The following is a 19839-nucleotide window of genomic DNA, read 5'->3' as shown; positions in this document are numbered from 1 at the left end:
CTCTGCTTGCATTTAAAACAAAGCCAACAGTTTTTTTGCGATTTTTGTTGAAGATCTTACTATTAGACCTTTTTTATTATAGGACAACAGTTACACTGGTGTCACTAAATGCTGTGAAGTTGTTCTTGATTACTTTTATGCTTCAATGTGCCATTAACTATGTTACCATTGACAGTTTTTTGCCAAAATATAAAGTATTTTGATATGCTTAGTAAGCAAGCATTGCTTACAGGCTTTAGCAATTTTTATTCAAAACGTTTTACTATTTTTTTGACTCTCTTTTAGCCTAATTACATGATTAAACTTGTTAATACCAAATAATTTTACACTAACACATTTATTTATTTATTGCTTTGTTTTATTTATCCATTTTTATTTATATTTGATTTGTACAATGTATATATTTGTTGTCAATAAAAAAATTGAATGTTACGACTAAACCTACTGCTATTATGAATTTTATATATAGTCTACTATCGTTTTAAATGATATAAGTTAATTGAATTGGCAGTGTAAAGCATATATCTAAAATACAATTCAATCTGTATTGCGTTGGCCAGTTTTAGAAAAAACAAAAATGCTATGCATAGGATAATCTGGTGGGTAGAGTTACGGTCCCGGCCTTGACGAGGCTGTGTGTTAGACCCTTAGCGAAGGATAGATTTTTTAGCCTGGCTTGCTTGCATAATTGATCCACTGATTTAGGTAGTCACATAAAGGTCTCCATTATATTATGCATTAAAATGAAATATACCACCATTTAACATTAATTAAATTTTGTACCGTTCATGTTTCGTATGATCGCTCATGCGTAAGGTCAAACAGTTTCCACACAAGCCAGGGAATTCCCCGCATTTTTAAAATTTATTTGTAGTTGTTGACAAAAATTAGCAACAAACCTGTTAGCACGAAAACGAGAAGTAGCCTAGGTTGTTAACCGAAACTTTTTTAAACATTTTTCGGACATCAGTAATCTTGAGATAAACTTCACTGCTTGTTTTAAATTTCTTCAACGATTTCTTCAATTGCTCATCATTTTTGTTAAAGTTAAAAATAATCATTATTTTTTATTTGTCACTCTGTCACAAATGTAGAAAACAAATACGTATTATTCCGCTGATTTGGTCCTGGCTACCTGAAATGCCAGGCAAAACAATTTACAGCACTTCTCATCGCTACAATCCAGGTAATTAGTTGTAGTTTTTTGGGTTAAATTTTGTTTAAAATTATGCCTTAAATTTTGTTTAAAGAAACTGATTGATCTACAGAAAAAAATGATACGGATATTTAGGAGATTTAAAATAATGGAGTGCCACCAGAACTATTGTATAAACCGGAAATAAAATTAAAAGTATTAAATTTCATTCTTTATGAATTTCTCAAAAAGACTTTGCAGTCAAAACTTTTTATTCTAGAATGGTTGCACTTGCCAGAATAAACATTATAAAGCTATTTGAAGTTTAATTTTTATTTTGTTTGCAGTACTATGGTTTTATTTTGTTCTTTGCTAATCTGCATTCTGTTGCGGTTGCACCCCTGATTATTTTTTATAGAAATTTGTGTCTACACCTCAATTAGTAAATTGCTCACAAAAGTTGAGTAGTGGCAGAAAAAAAATCAAGAATTAGGTATGCAAAAAAGCTTGATTGCACATCTGCACACTTTATAATTTGTTTTTTACACACTGCGTGTAAGTGACATGAGATGTCGACTGGGTTCTTTGTACTATCACCAAACCAAGATTGAAAACGAAAGGGTGAATATCTAAGAAGCTAAAGTTTGCTCTTCTGTAATAATGTTACTTCTAAGATTTTCGCTGGTGCAAATAAATTACCATTTAAATTGATGAGCTTGGCTTGAGTTTGCTGGTCCAAGTATTCACGCCTGAGCAGATTTTGCCGGGATTTTTCATGAAATATGAGACTGTGGCCACAGCTGAGTGTGCAATTGTCAGACAATAAATCCCAAAATGTGTCGTATTTCTCTTGAACATGAAGTTTGTGGATTATAAGTATTCCTAATTAATTTTCCTTGCCTATATTCCTAATTGATATTCCTTACCTCCAACCTAATTAAGTTAGGAGTTTATAAGTATTCCTAAATAGTTAGGTACTGATATTTTCCACTGATATAATTGTTTTACTGTGCAAGAAATGTTACATATATATATATATTTGTGCAAAGACAGGGTTGCCACAAAGTCTCCCAATCCTTAAAAGTCCTTGGATGTCTTTGAATTGATTTCTGTATTAAAAATTAAAAAAAAAAAAAATGTTTTTTTTTCTTCAATTGTGTTGACCGTCACATTTATACTGCTTCTTTTAATTATATTCAAAAAATCTTGAGAGATCCAATCTTAAAAAACCTCCAATTTTCTTCAAAAAGTCTTTGAATGTCATTTTTAACAAAATTGTGTGACAACCCTAGACTTACAGCATGCTAAAACTTGTTTACCTAATTTTGTAGGAATGGATCACAGCTTTGAGCTGGAAACAGGAAATCTGCAAGACCCAGTTCCAGCCTTTCACTTTCGGAAACGTTACGGAGAAATCGATTGGAGAAAGCTTAGTTCAATCGATGTTGATCGTGTAGCAAGGGAATTAGACTTTGTCACTTTGCAGGTATTAATGTCTTTGCAGTATTTGTGTTAAACTAGATATTTTCGCTAGATGTGACTCAAAGAGTTAATCGGAAGTAATTTAATTGTTTATTGCTTCCTGTTGCAGGAAAACATCTCTGTTGTTACTTTTTGCAACATCGATGCGGTGTCAGACCTGGATCCACTTTTCTCCAAGCTTTTCAAGCTGTCTCAATACACAATTGAGTATTTGCTTCACTCTCAGGTAGTTTTTTCCACCTGTTTTCTTTAGTTTTCTGTTTTTTCTGAGACATTATACATTATCCGTTTAGATGTAATTGGCATCTATTGTTATCAACTCCATAGCAATAGATGCCACTTATAATATAGAGTAATATTGTTTATACAATAAAGCAAGCATAATTAAAAATTTAGACTAAGTTTTAAGGTTAATGATCTATATCATGGTGATCCAACTCGTGGCACAAAGGCCTAATGAAGGGCTGCAAAGTTGATTTATTACGCTTGAGTACAACTTTGGTCTCCTTCCCCAGTAAGACTTTGCAAAAAGTCCTATTTAAGTCCGTTGTGCTAATCGTAGTACTAAATTTGAAACCGGTAAAGACATATACATAAATTGTAAACGTGGAGACCATATGGTGAAAATTTCCAACCATAACTGTGTGGTTGGATAGGCGCCCCAGATATGGACCGGATTGTTTGACCCTGTTTAAGTTAAGGGATGGGTAATTGGTTGGGTTAAACATTAGGTTAGGATTAAAATTATTATGGGAGTTAGTTAGGAAGTTATGGGTGTGTTTTGCGGTTAGGTAATTTTCGTCTTATTTCAACTGGTTTAGGTCTTATTCTGATTTAGCTGGTAGAGCGATGGTCCCGGCTTGACTGGAGGTCGTGAGTTCGAACCTCACCTCACTGCAGGCTAGTTGTTTTTCTAGTCTGCCCTGCTTGCATCAATGATCGACAGATTCGGTGAATCTGCAATGGCTTTCAGTGTACTTAGTCCTAGTGTGTTTATAATCAAAAATGTGTTTTTTTTTAAAACTTTTTCGTGTTTTAATGTCGCTCTTATGGCTGGAGACCGTTCAACACATATAACGCATTGGTTGTTATCCAGGAATATCTGCAATCTGTTGTCAGCGATTTGGAGGGCAAACTGGAAAATGCAGCAAAAGAGTATGAGGAGCTACAGCATAAGATGGAAGAATCTGGTGAAACTATTGAGAAACTAAAAGTGGAAAACAAGAGACGGAGAAAAATGATCCAGCAGCAGCAGATGGTCATTGAGTCTGGAGCCTCCAGCTATTATCAGGTATTTTCATTTATATTAAAAATAAAAAGGGCATTTTTTAATAATCTGCAGTAAAAATTCCTATTATGTAAATGCTATCAAACAATTATTTTCAAAAAATGTTCTTCCGACAAAATTTGTTAAAGTACCAACTGTTTAATTGCCTATTCGGGCAAACTTCTTCAGGGCAATATAATCGCAAATTGTTGTTTTTCTTTTATTGTTTGTCTAGTATATATGTATTTGTTTTCGCCTATAGTTGCAATTATATTGCCCTGAAGAAGACTGCCCAAATAGGTGGTTGAACGTTGCTCCTTCAATAAATTTTGCTGGAAGAACAATTTTACAATTGAAACAATGTCTAGCAGCAACAGCAGCAGCATATTCAATTATTTTTATAAAATACAATTTTTGAAAATTGAAATGGTATGGTATAAATAGCCAAACTATCTTAAATTTGTTTTGCAGTGTCCCCATTGTGAAAAGGCATTCATGAACGCCAGTTTTCTGCAAGGACACATGCAGAGAAGACACCCAGAATCTGTGCACTACATTGGTGATGTAATTGGTATGTGGTTAATTTTCACACTAAATTTTCCAAGCTTACTGTTCAATAGCAACATATAAATATTGTTAATATTGATCAGCAATGCAGGGTTCTATTCGTGTCAGAATCGTTATAGACTGAGGGGTATTACTCACTTATAAACAGTAACCCACTGTACCTTGCACTGCTTGGCTTTGTAAGGATTATATAAATCAAGTATCACCCAACTTTTTCTATAATGGTCCGCAATCAGACATTGAACTTTATGTGACACACACAAATCATTAAACTGACAAAACATATAAAATTAATACCAAAGTACTTATTAAGCTTTATATAATTTGAGTTTGAGTTTTATATCAAAATTTACTTCTCTATATTCGACAAGACAGAAAGATTAACCTTAACCATAGTTTTGTGACCCCTGATCTAAATGTACTATAACTTTTATATTTGTCTATGTACAACTGTGGTATCTAGAGCTTCAGAAGTCGTTCTGACCAACAATATTCGTTAAACTATTAATGGATCATGTTTAACACTTAAGTTTTGAAATATTTACCTGGTTTGTTCTATACAGTGTTTTCGATTCAAACTGTTATCTCTTAACATATGCTTTTGTTTTTAAGCACATTCCCAAAGAGAACAGTCAAAGTTGGGAAATCACCTGAAACAGCTTGAAGGAGACTTAGCTGATGAACGGGAAAACTTTAACAAAAAACTCAAAGAGGTAACTTCGTGCTTGATTTTTAGCTGTATGGTACATAATTATAATCTGCAGAGATCAGATTGTGAGAATTTTTTATATAAAGTTAAATATATAGCACTGTGTTGATCCTAGGAATCATTTACGTGTGTCATTTGTGTTTTTTCTTTGACGTTGGATCGTTTTTTTGAAATAGAGTTATGTAGTGTTTGGAAGCTTTTGAAAAATATCCTAGTTATGTAAATGTTTTGCATTGTGAGTGTTATCTACATATATTTTTCGCGTAAATCAGTGTCACGCAAAGCTTTTACAAGTGGATCATCAATTCAAACTGAATATTTGATTTGGCGTATCTATATATTTCGCCAAATTTCTGCATACCCCAAGCACCTGTAAGTGATAAAAGTGTAAAAGTTTTGCGTTAAAGCTAAATCGTGTTTTTCTTTGGGTAAATTATTTTGCGGCCATTCTGTAGAATGAAACGAAAATTCTCAGAAATTGTTTGTTGGTCAGAAAATAAGGTTGCTACAAGTGAGACAAATGAGAAGCACTGCTGTAAAGCAGAGGTTTTACCCTTTTTTTGAGCGTGGCCCACTTTTGTTTTGAAAATATTCCGTAGCTCACTTCTAAAAGTTCTGCTTAAATTGGTTACAAAACTGAATGTGTGAGAAATCAAAAATAACTTCAAAATGAAAAAAATTATAATAACCTACATATAACTCAAATGTTAATGCAAAGCTTTAGAATGTGCTGTAAAACGAACTAAAGAATTAAACGATTAAAACTAAAATTTTCACCAACTTTCCAAATTTCCAAATGCTGTGTGTCCCACCTCAAAACGCTCCTGTAGCCCAACAGTGGGCCATGGCTCACCGATTAAATACCCATGCTGTAAAGCAGTGGTCGGCAAACCTGGCCTATTGAAGGCCAACTACGCAAAACCACTACGAAAACAGTGACGGATTCAGGATATTTGATTTTAAGTTGAAATATTACACGGCGCTTCAATGCCCAAAACACTGCTATATCATAATATAAACATACTATAAAACGAAGATAATACGCGCGAAGCGCGAAAAACTTTTCGTTTACATATAGTTAAAGTTGGCAAAAAATATAGTTCGTACGGCGTGCGCCTTTTCAAGCTGAGCCAATTTAAAAATTCTATGCCACACCAACTTTTAAATTAAAGTGCAATGAATGTTGTACAACTATCACGCGGCCCACAACTACATGATAACACAACTATTCAAAAGTAACTCGCGACCCACAAAAAATGGCTCAGCGGCCCGCATTTGGGCCGCGGCCCTCAGTTTGCTGAGTACTGCTGTAAAGGGTCAACTACGATTAATGATAAATTAAATTTTTAGGCCGAGGAGGATAAGAAGCGATGGGCGGAACAATCGCGTCGCGACATGGATGAATGGAAAGCTGCGGAGGAAGCCAAGTGGAAAGAAGAGTTTGAAACGCTTCGCACAAGCTTCATGGGAGACATTTCCAAGCTGAAAGACAAGGAGAAGACTTATCAGAAGGTTTGCGCCTTAATTGTAACATGCCAATTATATTTGGTATTGTATTGGGTGTTCAAATTCTACAGCCGTAAATTGTTGATAAGTTTCCTATGATATACACATAAGAATTCTGTCTTGCAAGATATGCCATTATCCCGAAGGCGTCTTGCATAGGACGTCGACTGAGACTTAAGTCATTTCAAAAATGACTTATTTACAACACTGTCAAATCGTTTTTTGTTTCTTTGTTAAGCTTAAGTAATCAACCTACATATATTCCTATTCATACACATACGCATTGAACCGTCCAAATACCACTAACCAAAACTCCTCTTGACTCTTCCTTTTCATGCAGACGATCGGCGACCTCCAGCACACGATGCAGGAAAAGTCGTCCAACCTCGGTGATCTGGTGGATGACGTGCAGGAGGAAAAACAGAAGCTGAGGGATTACGAGGATCGAGTCCAGCATCTCGAGAAGCTCACAGCCCACAAGAACGACCAGGTGAAGTCTATAGGGTCGATCTGCACATCTTAAAATAGTACAAGGGCCGCAAACCAGGAAACAAAAGCGCGCGGCATACTAGTCGATTCTCAAGCGCACAAATTTGCAGCTGGAATAGTGGCGCGTAAGGCAAAACGAATTGCTTTTACTTGGTTGAAAAATTTTTACCGGACAGAAGTTAAAAAATATAGTATTTACATAAATAGTAAGCGTAAGGAAAACTATAATTTTGGTAATTTAAAATTTTATCATCGCCCTCGGGCGTAGTTCGCCACAGGTGTCCACTGACAGTGTGATAAAAACATATATGGTAGAATCATTTAACAAGGAAAAACAACCCATTTTAGAGGCCTATTAATTTGCACTGGTCTATTTAATGAATGTAAAGTACTAATTTTTGTAAGGGATTGTCGTTGAACGAAGGGTAATTTTGTGCTCTTTTCAATAGTCTTCCCTCATAAATGAATATGTAAAATTAAAACAAAATATAAATTTCTCATCGATCGTTTTATTTTATTTGATAATTTCAACTCATTTTTTTAAATATTTTTAATTAACTTGACATTCATACGATAAACCTACCCTGCGGTTAATTGTTGACATTTATAGTTTAACATGCAAAGTTTTATTTTCGACTTGTACAGATCTCGACTCTCACTGCAGCCATGCAGCGACTCAAGCAAGATCAGCGACTGACCAAAGAGGAAAAGGAACGTTTGATGCGGAGTCAGAAGATGCAGTTCGACGAGATTAAGGATCAGGTAAGACGCGAGTCCTTTTACCAAGTTGAGCAAGGCAACTAAACTTTCAACATCCTGGGACATATAGAATAAATGTAGAATAGAACACTATCAGGGGTTATTAAACTTTTGTTTACCGCGGACCCCTTAAATTTTGTTTTGGCTTCAGGTGGACCACGGTAGGCAAGAAATTGTCAGTGATAACGTCATAAATTGACGTCACAATACAAATAAACTTCATAAATCTGTTGATTTCCTTTCAAAAATATGAAAGTAAAATGAAGTCTAAATACAGTCGGTGCAAAACTGTTTTATTTTGAATTAAACTGTTTTATTTAAAAAAAAAATTAATTAATTATTTACACCAATTTTTCAATTAGGCCTTCATGGACCCCCTAGAACTAATACACAGTCCCCCAAGGGGTCCATGGACCCCAGTTTAAGAAACCCTGTACTATATGCTGTCGACGCGTGCACCTTTATTCCAATTTGCCTTTTGCTTTAGTTGAAAAGAGAAGCATTATAACTATCCTACTTTGTAATATAACTCATGTGAAACCACCAAAATTTTAGAAAGTCCCCACTGTAAGGCTGAATCCCAACCGGACTTCAGACACGACGCGACGAAACGTGTCTGACTGTTGACTTGTCGCGTCGTGCCTGAAAGCTACTCTGTCCAATCCCCACCGACAAAGCGCGCGAAACTTGAACTGGCCAAAGCTAGGCTATATAATTTCATTTGTGATCATGGCGGCAAATAAAATGTAAAGAGGGTGCTTTCCATATACTTTTTTGCACTTTATTAAAACATGAAGACAAGTTTCAAAATTACGCAAGGATGTCTTCAACATTGTTTTTTGAACTAGTCAAGTTAGAAAAATCAAACATAGAAAGGAAAGATACGAATTAAAAGGCTTTTCGACCGTTCCATGAATATATTTTTATTAGAATTTAAAAAAATACCTGCTTAACCTTTTAAAGTAACATTCCTACTACTATAAAACGTATAAAAAAACGTAAAAAACTCATGTTTTTAAACATAAAGCATCTTCAGACACGGTAAAAAAGTAGTGCACGCGCTATCTCGCTAAAAACGCGTTTAGTCGTGTCTATCTGCTGTGCGTAGTATTTGCGTCAAGTATGGTCGGTGGAGACGCGGCAACCAAAAAAAAAAACAGCGTACCATCTCATTAGTCTCGATCAGTCTGCTTTAAAGCGTTTTTGTCTAACCGGTGGGGATTTAGCCTTACTCATTTTTCTACGTTGTTTTGTTTTTCATTTTTTACTTGATTTCGCGGTGCGTAAAAAAATTAATGAATTCCTTTTTGCGTTTTGTTTCAGATGAGACGCAGTCAGACCCAGGACAAAGCTAAAAAGTTGGCCGCCAAAACGCAGGTGGGTTGGCAGATATCAGTAACCTACCGATGTCACTCTGACTTTACAGACGAATAGCGTATAACATCTATTAAATAACATACAACGTTTAAACCTCGCAATACTGTTAAACACTGATTGACCTTGTTTGTTAGGAGCAGGTCCATAGTTTTGTGGGTTTGAGGCATGGCCTGTTTAAGCCTCACAATACTGTATGGATCTTGTCAGGGGCGGATCCAAATATGCGTTTAAGTGGGGGGTAAGACATGGTGGCCCCCTTAAATCATACCCTGGACCTAAAGCGAAAATTCGTTTGCCTTCGCTTTATCGTCTGTCTTTTCTTTTTAGTTTATAAGGTGATAGGTTAACTAAACGTGTAACCGCACAAGTGCGTTACTTTAAACTAAAAGCATTTCTATCCTTAAATTAGAATTTCTGTCTTTTTTTAGCTACTTTTAGTCTATTCTACCTGTTTCCTTCGTAAACCAATTATCCTTGTTGGCAGAAACCAAAACCAAGACCGGATCTAATGGAATACGGTGAGTTAAACAACTTACAATGGCCAAAGGTTCCATTAATATGTGCTATGCAATTGTCATTCATTAGTCCTTAGAGCTCCACTGATACATTTTAGTATAACGCAATTATTGAGTGAAAATGCTGGCCTGCAATTCAATACACCAGCTTGGTTGTCTAAAACTAAGTGTTATGCGATATCAAACCCCGGTGATTTTTTTTATCCCATTCTAGTATCGTATTGAAACGATCCCATTCTAGTATCGTATTGAAACGATCCCATTCTAGTATCGTATCGAAACGATCCCATTCTAGTATCGTATTGAAACGATCCCATTCTAGTATCGTATCGAAACTATCCCATTCTAGTATCGTATCGAAACGACCCCATTCTAGTATCAGATCGGTAACGATACTACCACTTGGCTTGGGAAATTGGCTGTGATCCGTTATTATTGGAGAGCCCTATGCGCCAGTTCCATTTTTAGTTCCTGGTAACGTGCAACAATTTCTTGTACCACTAAAAACGCTTTTAATTTAGTTAAAAAAAAGTTAGAAAATAAAGAATAATGAAAGCTTGCTAATATACTTTAGACTTTCCGTCTTAGTCAAAGTCAGTCATTCACAAGTTCTAATCTTTAACAGAGAAATATATTTCGTCAAAATGTGAAATCTATTTGAATAAGAGACCAATGATGCCACATTTTAGCGAAATATATTTTACTGTTAAAGAATACAACTTATAAATGACTGACTTTGACTAAGGCGGAAAGTCTAAATTTACTCCCATTTGAAGCCATTGTCGTCATTTACGAGTAAGGGCGAGGAAATAGCTTCCTTTTTTTTACACATTCAGTTTGTCATTGTAATAAAAGCTTGCTTCGAGTTCGAGCACTTTGCATATTTTTCCCCGTATTTTTTTCATTATTATATTTCTCCACAGAAATGGACGGAGGCTACGCCGGCCCTTCGCCGGATGAGAGGAACGAGATGGTGCAAACAGAAAAAAAGAGATTGCGGAGTGTGGTGGAGGAGTTGCTGACAGACAAACTAAGAAATTGCGGCGTCGATCCTGTGAGTTGACATTGTTTTTTTTTCTTGGCCTGTAAAACTTTTCTACGGGTTTTGACGTTAAACAAATAATACAAGACGTTAAAAAAAACGATATCTCTATTTAAGCTGAAAATTTCACATTAATACCTTCATAACGCGCAAAAAAACAAGTTAAATTATTTAAATCCATTTTTATCTTTCTTTTTTGCCTCACCATTCTTTAGTAGTATACTCGCCTGATTGTGTTTACTGACCACTGCGGGTAGTTTCCTGACATTTTCCCTCGGGTTTTTTTGGTGGGCAGTTACTACTAAAATTTTACTTACCATTTACAATAACACTTTACACTGCCACCATTACAAAAAAATGGTAGAAATGTTATCCTTCTTAAATGCCAGTTCAACTCTGGCCCTACCACCAGTGGCGGCACCGGCTCCTCAAACGGAGATTGATTGTCCGAGTACTGGGTCTGAATATTACTGAAATTTCAGCTATTCCCGGCCTACTTTTAAGCCAATGGGAAGAATACTACCACTATCCATTCACCCCTTATTTTACTTTTTACTTTCTCTTTTAGTTATTAAAAAAAAAAATCTAAAGTCGTAAAAAGCACTCACTTATAGTTGCAGTGCTGTAAACAAGTCATTTTAAAATTACTTAAGTCATAGTCAAGTCATTTGTAAAATACCTTAAGTCCAAGTCAAGTCTTTTATATAAATAACAAGTCAAGTCCCAGTCAAGTCATAATTAGAACGTCAAACTTGAAGTCAAGTCCTTGTCATAAAAAATGTGAAACTATTGGAATTTTTTTTAAATCGTACGATCATGAACAATACCTGACCTAAAAAATAAAAACACGCAACCTATAGCAAGCAATTTGTTTTATGCAAAAGTTGGATAAATAGCTCAATTTTATAATCAAACAACTTTTATTTCAACCCAATTTATTTGACTAAAAGACTTGAGTCAAGCTAAGCCATATGTCCGAAAGACTTTAATCAAGTCAAGTCATTTTTGGCAAAATGACTAAAGTCAAGTCAAGTCATTTGAAAACGGTGACTTAAGTGCACTTTAGCCAAGTCATTGACTTTAGTCACTACAACACTCAAATAGTTATTTCTACGCAGAACAAGCAAGGCATTTCCACGTCGATGCTGACCAAAAAGTTGCTCGTACTAAAGGCGCAGAGGAAACAGACGGCCAAGGAAGTCCCCAACCTCTACAAACTACGCGAGGAACAACGCAGAAAGGTCGAACAGGCCGCCAAGAAACGATTTTCAGGTGTGACGCAAGTGGACAGCTCACGACAGGACGATATATGTTGTTAATATTAAGTCAACCAGCGGTTGCCAAACTGAGGGTCTGTGGACCAACTGGGGTCCGTACATCAGTTTCAGAGGGTCCACAATGATAATTAGTCTTTAAGCTTTTCAACATTAGGCTTTACCGAATGTTTTTAAACATTAGACTAAGTTTTAAACGTTATCTGTCATCTTTATTATTTTTTTTTTGGGGGGTGGAGGTGGGGTTAGTTATGCTTTATTATTCGATATTAATATAGCGTGTTTTATGATGTGTCTTGTGATATCATAAAGCATATACTATGCTGTACCACCTGCAAACAGCTAATTTTCGCATTACTTAACAAGTTGTTACATTAGAAAGAATTGTGACTTTACTAGTATACTACAAGAAACGTGGGTCAATTGGCCCTTGAATTTTGGCCGCGAAATATCGAAATCATTGCAATGGTCCACCAATTTTTAGGGAAGTTCGGAGCCGCTGCTTTAAACACATTGATACATAGTTGCTGAATGATTTGTTGCACATCCAAGACCACAGTAGACAGATAAACTCGTTTGTGCCTACAGTATGGTTTAGTAACAATCAATCAGTGCCATTTTCATACGCAATACATCACTAGGGTACCGATACTATTTAAAACTGCCGTTTAGCTACGCATTTTTAGGGAACTCCACAAATTCTAGTCTAGCTAGAACTCGACTCTAACTAACTAAATTTCTATGTTGAATTGTCCCCTTTAGAAGAATTCCATCAAGGACCGAAAAAGAAGAGACCTGCTGCAGCTATGTTGCCCAAACAACGGTAATAACTGTGTGAGTAAAGTGCTGTAAGTACGCTTGGAAACTATAGTAAATATTTATCGCTAAAGTCGTGGGGGTTAACACGCATATTCTATGTATTTTATTAAAACAACAAGGTTTAACTTGATAATGAATTGCAAAGCCGAAAATTTGAGTAGGTCGACATCATCTGGATTAAGACGTTTCGATACAATGGTGATACAACCGTGTATCGAAACTTATTATTCAAGATGATGTCGATCTACTCGACTTTTCTGGCTTTGCAATTCATTATCAAGCTACGTTACAGATCCGTGCACAGTGTTAACAAGACTTAACCTCTCTAGGAGTTACTGTGACTTGTTCCTAAATTTGTGACATTGGAAAAAAAGGACTAACGAACGACTCTAAATTAAATATCATGAAAATCAGAATTAAAAAAAAAACATAAATCATTACTAAGACATTGTTGTCCCTATGCCACAGACTTAGTCACTCTATGCACGCTCAAGTACGCACCGCGGCGCCGGGTAGTTCCCCCAACGCGAGAAGCGCCCCTGGTCCGACCGCCAAGTCGAGAAAGGCCGCTTCGGAGAGACGTCATCGCCCGTCCTCTGTGACGCAACAACGCACCCCTGTGACGTCACACGCGAAAAAGCCGGTGGCGTCGCCCAGGCAACGGCAGCAAGAAGACCTCGACGATTTGTAAGTTGAATATTGTTTTTAAGCTTTACGAAAATAGGAGAACTTGAAACTTTGTTTTTTCGGGTTCCCAAAAATAGTTAGCGACTTGTAATTAGTATTATTTTTTTTTCGGTTTCACAAAAAATGGACGATTTAAAGTTAGAAATAGTTTGACGTCCTTCCCCCAAGAAAAGTACGAATTAAACGTATATTTTTTGGACTTAAAAAAAATGATGATTTGGTAGTAAAATACGCAATATGAAAAAAAGGTTAAAATGGCTTGGGTCCTATTCTACAATGCTCTACTGACAATGAACAAAATCAGGGTGATTTATAGTGATTTCTGATCAACTCCAGTTCAGTTCTTGCCACCAATTTATTAATTAGATTTTTTGTGTTCTGAGCTTTCATCGCTTGATTTGACCCGGGTTATTTCATAGTCATTAACAAGGTGGGCCAAAAGTAGGCTTACAGTTATTCCACAGCGTTGGCTTGGAAAAAGAGATAGCATTGAATGGCCACCACGCTCACCTGACCTGACACCGATGGATTTCCTTTTGGGGGGTGTTGTAAAAAACAAGGTGAATGAGAAGAACCCCAAAACAATAAATTTACTTTTAGACCCGAACCCCCACTTTTTATAACTGCGAGCATACTTTTGGCCCACTCTGTACTTTACCAATTTCGCCGCTTATATCAATAAACCAAATCCACCTTTTACCCACTTAACGTTAACAACCTCGTCATTTGGGAATTCCCCTCGCAGAAGGTCACCTTGGGACAGCGAGGAGGACACCGAAGATGATGACGTCAGCCCCAAGACAACGCCGCCCACTGGTGGCGAGAGGGCGGGGACCGGAGACCACGACGACTGGGATGACGACATTGACGACATTCTGGCGCTGGATGACCTTGACGCGAAACCTCAAGGTCAAATCTGCGTTAAGCGATTTTATTTTTTCTCCGTTGTGATGAATATCGAGTTAATAGACTTAATTAGGGTAACGAGCATAATAATAAGTAGGTTATTGGTATAGTAATGTATGTACATAACGTATTGCAGTTAATCATTGGATGCTTTGAGTTTAAACCAATGTTTTTTAAATACTCAATTACAGCTTTATAGGATTATAAAAAACTGTATTGATATCGGTGTCGGTTGGCAAATAGTTAAAAATCGCTTATCGATATCACTCCGAAAAAGTAATATCGGTCGGTCTCTAATCGTAATTAGAGTGATAAGCAAGGTGTTAGAACTTATTAAAATGTTCGAACTTTTATTGATGGCATAATGGTTGGAGGGGATCAATCTTTCGTTGAAAAATAAACCAAGCGTAGCTGAATATTTTCTGAATTTTCTTATTCGTTTTTTATTGTAAGAAAATTGGGCATTCAACTTCAAAGTACGTTTTATGCTTCGGGAACCTCGTTCGCCAAATCCTGCAATCAGGAGTAAAATACGTCAAATCACAACTAAAAATGAAGGAAGACTAAAAAAAAGTGTAAACACTACGTTAATTTTAACAGTTTGAAGTGTTTGCCATTTTTTCCAATCAATCAAAACTAATCCATGTTTACTTTACAGGTCGTGTGAAGGACCTCGGGGCAAAACTCGAGCAGCAGTTCTCCAGCAGAAAGCGCCCTCCAGCGGGCGCTGTTGACGTCACAACCAGGAAAGCCACTCAAGTCGAGGTAGGTTCGGCCTGGGCCCTAGAGTAGTGGTTCTCAACCGGGTTGCCGCGGCGCCCTGGTGCGCCATTTCTAAGGCCCAAAAGGATGCCGAGAGATATTTGAGAATCCTTGGAATCTGATTTTAGCTCAACTCAATTGTTTTTAAGATTAGAGTGGAAAAAATCCAGTTTTAACTACCCACGTTATGTAGAGTTGATGTATGTTGTACCATCTCCGTTTATTGTGACTAACAAACACGGCCCTAGGGAATACGTATTGTAACTGGAGATGTGTGTGTGTGCGCCAAAACCAGGAGATCTCGGCCTTGATCAATATGCAAATGTATAAATTTGGTCAAAAAAAACAAACAATAAATAAAATCAAAATTGACTCCAGCGATAAGACTGAAATAAGAACAACGCCGACATCGGAATAAAACATAGTTCGGTATAAGACCAAAATAGTACTAATACCTTATAGTCGTAATAACTTATAAATCGGAATAATTCCTAAATCCCTCGGAAAAAGATCTGTGGCCAGAATCAGGCCTATACACATTTACCTAACCCCACCCCCAAGTACATCATTAACTCGTCTAATAATCTTAACCGTAACCCAATTTCTTGCCCCTACCATTATCCCCCACTTACCCCAAACAAGGGCAAACAATCCGGTGCCAAAACAGCAGCGCCATAACGTCGCCGGTCAAACTAGGGCGACCAAACGTCGACACCAAAACCGCCGATGCCAGACCAGCGGCCGTCGATGTCCCATACACCTCACTACAGTTCCAGTTGTTATTTTTACCATAAAGGCCTATTTACGATAAATTTAGGACAAGTTTAGGTCTTATTAGGACGAATTAGATCTTATTCTGTCGTGGATATTACTGCGTATTTCACTTAATTATGTCGTTGGTCTTAATACTATGGTATTATACATTATTCTGCTTTGGAGATTGTTACCTTGTAGTTCTAATTGTGTGTTCCCATCATAATTTCAAAATACTCAAACGTTGTATTTCAAAAATCGAACCGACTATTTCACATAACAAAAATATAAAAACGGCAAAACCTGCAGAAAAGCATTCTGTTCTACCTACGTCGCCTTACTTGTAATCACACTTCCGGACAAAATACTCAATAACGGATTTCGACACGGACAAAATACACATTAGTTTACTTACTTGAAACCAGGGCTGCGGAGTTGGTACACAAACAACCCGATTTCCGACCCGGGTCCAATTCTGATTAAATGTGCGATTTTGTCGAACCCCGATGTATTTTACCAATTTACATAACTCAATTAAGGTGGATTTTCAGCAATAAGGGTGTCATATAGTTTATTGACTCACCGTGCATTGTTGAAATTCCACCTTGCTATTTCACTTTTACGATTTACAGTTGGCGGCAATATCAGTTTAAAAAATCGGAACTGCGCATGCGCACGATTGACTCGGGATTCGGATAGTTTTACGTGGCGGTTACTCGAGTCCCGAGTCCGACTCCGACTCCGCAGCCCTGCTTGAAACAAAAGACTTGTCGTTTCTTGCCTTAAGGCCAAAAATTATAAATAGATTTCGTTGGGTCACCTTTAGTATAAATTAATTTTTAGACAAAAGTGGGAACATGATGACAAATATCATTTTGAATTTGGTTTCGGTTTTTTATATTCTCTACTGGGCCTTTATGCCGCACAAGGCTGTACAACTGGGAAGGGCAATTTTTATTAGTTTTGCTAACGTTCGAATTTTTTTGTTGTGACTTTCACCTACTTTGATCAAAGTTATCTGTATCTCACCTTTTTTTTTTTCGCAAACACTGCAAAGCCTAAAGCAAAGAAAAAACTACAGGAGAACTAAACCCAACTTTTAGGCTTTAATGATGTGGGAGGAACATATAAACTCCCGAGCATGTATAGTCGTTAGGATGCACGTTGCACAATGATCCATTTAACGCAAAATATTTTTTTTAATGTAGGAGTTCGTGGCTTCAGACGACGAAGAAGATTCTTTCCTAGTTTCTTCCCTCGAGGATAACGAAAACAAACCGAGTCCAGGTAAGCTTATTTGGTTAAAGATGCGCCGTTGTTAAGTTCAATATATACCACTGGGTTAAATGTGCTTTGTTGTAGTAACTTACCCGAATAAAATTGTCCTTTAAGTTAATTACCCATAGCTGAAGAACCACTAAACCAAACAATCCAATTTATTTCTTCATTTATCCTATGTATTGTATATATAAGCACATCAGTTGTATTTTTAACCCAACGAAGACATTACCTTTATATTTTGCAACCATCAAAGATATTGCAGTAATTTCATATTCGTTATACATGTGCGTTGGTAGCCAATTGAGCCAATTGATGTTTAATCGTATGCTGTAAATTAAAAGAGGACGGCTGTTTATCTAACTCCAACGACATCTTTCCCTTTTGAACATTTCAAGTAAAGCTTACGATATTTTTTAGTCCCAAGAGGCTCAAAGGCCACTTCCGGTGGCGTTCGGCAAAGTGGGGCGTCAACCTCCACCAGTGTTTGGGGATCAGGTTCGTTTCTTTAAACATATATTGCATACTTGTGTCGCTACCCTACTATTTTATTTAAACTTTGACCAGGCTCTTACAGTGGATGGCTGATATCTTTTGAATAACTTTACTCTTTGGGTTATAACTTATATTTAATATTTACACAGTTTATCGTGAACTTTCTCAATTGTTTGAGGGCTGTAAACTTCTCCCTTTTCCCTAATATCGCATTATTACGACCTGAGGAAGACTTATTTTGCAAGCCACTGGTTTTATGAAGAAACGTCGTTTTTAATTAAAGGACTAATTTTTTTCATTTAATTTTAAAGTTGACATACTACGTAGTAAAACATCAAAGCCCATACAGAAGTAGGTATTTGACCGTTTCGTATAACTCTTTAACCATTTTTCAACGATGTTAATACCAAAATTATACCGACTTATGAGCTTCGATATTCTTACTACGTCTAACATAAACATTGATTTGTTAACGGACCGCAATTAAGGCAGTTCAACTGTTTTGAACGGCATTTCAGGCAACCGTCCTATGGGCCAAGCTACCAAGGATGACGAAATTTCCGACTTTGACGATTCAGAACTGGACGAACTGTTAACCTAGAGGGGGCGACCTACATCGTCCAGCATTATTTTCTACTTTAACGTATATATAGTGTTTTACATAGCGTCGGTCTGTACTGCAGCCTTTTAACTGAAATAAAATATCGTAAAGTTTAAAAAGAAGCGTCTGTCTTACTTGTATTGTTTTTTGTCATTTTTTTATAAAAAGAAGCTGTTTTTTTGTTAATTTTTATGAATAAGCCAAGAGCTCAACATATTTTTACGGAAAGTCACCGGGAGCCTTCAATAGTTTAACTCAGGGATTCTTCAACTTTTTATCGCAGACCCCTAAAAAATTGTTGACGTCGCGTGGACCCCGATAGTCAAACATTTTCTAAAGATGACGTCATAAATTGACATAACAATACAAATGCACTTTATAAATCTGTTCATTTCAATCTTAAAAATTTTGAAAGTAAAATGGAATCTAAATACAGTCAGTGCAAAACCGTTTTGTTTTTCATTAAACTGCTTTTCTTTTCTAAAAATGAATAATTTTTACATATGCACTAGGCCTAATATTTCAATTAGGCCTTCATAGTAAAAAACTAATTTACGAACCACCAAGGGGTCCATGGACCCCAGTTTAAGAACCCCTGATTTAACTGAATCAGCCGATCGGTATGGCTGAATGTTGTAAAAAAGTTCGAACCTCGCTGCAGGCTAGTTATCTGCCTTGCTTGCATCTTGATGATGCGTAAGCCGTAATCATTGATCAAAACATGACTAAGGGTTGGTTAACACAAGACACGTTTTGCTTTCCGCAATTAAAAGCTTTATTAAAAAACTTTTACGTTATCGCTAGACGCGTCAGTTGTTTTACGTTGGGTTCACGACATGCGTCTAGAAAAATATATGCAGAATGAGTTCATAGAGATTCGGCAAATTATACAATTTAACTAGACGAGGCAATAGAAATGTAGTTTTATTCCTATAGTTGAAATTTGGAAATTAAAAAAAAAAGAACACCAATCAGCTGTTATAAACCAAGTCATGCTTGGCTGATCATTCACGCTGTGTCAGAATTTTGCTGAGAATGCAAAACTACGATTGCAGCCGTTAAGAAACGTAAACTAATAAAACTTTTGGTAAAGCATAAATGAAGTAATTTCAGCAAGTTTAACTAAATTTTGGAAATCAGCTTGATGACATTACATTACTTGGCTTAGATATAAAAAAGCATATAGGCTTCAAAGAACTTTTCTTTGCTTCCTTTGGTTTTAATGTAAACAACCTAAAAACGTGAAACGTCAGAGCGTTCGTCAAAAACGTGTTGACGCATTATGCAGTCTGCCAGTATTAGCGATGTCACATAGTTTTTGTTTTGTTTGGGGTACTACTAATAGTACATTGCAGACAGGCATTATTTTATTACTAAAACGGATTTTTTAAAATATGTCTGTTGAGAATTAGTTAT

At 36.5% G+C, this 19839-nt stretch overlaps 1 protein-coding gene across 1 annotated transcript; it reads left to right on the top strand.

Annotated features, from left to right (window-relative positions):
- Nucleotides 1-1098: 1098 nt before the first annotated feature.
- LOC146157300 (uncharacterized) lies at nt 1099-18423 on the top strand. The gene is made up of 20 exons (XM_083388162.1): nt 1099-1186; nt 2467-2621; nt 2727-2843; nt 3714-3908; nt 4356-4455; nt 5064-5164; nt 6511-6672; nt 7007-7156; nt 7801-7917; nt 9238-9291; nt 9776-9809; nt 10730-10860; nt 11967-12120; nt 12885-12945; nt 13410-13628; nt 14374-14537; nt 15193-15299; nt 17258-17336; nt 17748-17825; nt 18341-18423. The coding sequence occupies exons 1-20, from the start codon at nt 1141-1143 to the stop codon at nt 18421-18423; spliced, it is 2307 nt and encodes a 768-aa protein (XP_083244288.1). The 5' UTR covers nt 1099-1140.
- The last annotated feature ends 1416 nt before the right edge of the window (nt 18424-19839 follow it).

The sequence above is a fragment of the Ascidiella aspersa genome, chromosome 4 (assembly GCF_963924565.1).
Source record: "Ascidiella aspersa chromosome 4, kaAscAspe10.2, whole genome shotgun sequence".
NCBI lineage: Eukaryota > Metazoa > Chordata > Ascidiacea > Phlebobranchia > Ascidiidae > Ascidiella > Ascidiella aspersa.
Note: the sequence above shows the minus strand (reverse complement) of the source record. Positions and strands in the feature narration are given on the sequence as shown.

What these genes read in the sequence shown, in the direction of transcription:
- LOC146157300 (XM_083388162.1), top strand. Translation starts at nt 1,141, where the DNA reads ATGCCAGGCAAAACAATTTACAGCACTTCTCATCGCTACAATCCAG. An exon ending in TCGACGAGATTAAGGATCAG is followed by an intron (nt 7,918 to 9,237) that starts GTAAGACGCGAG and finishes GTTTTGTTTCAG; the next exon opens with ATGAGACGCAGTCAGACCCA. An exon ending in ACCGGATCTAATGGAATACG is followed by an intron (nt 9,810 to 10,729) that starts GTGAGTTAAACA and finishes ATTTCTCCACAG; the next exon opens with AAATGGACGGAGGCTACGCC.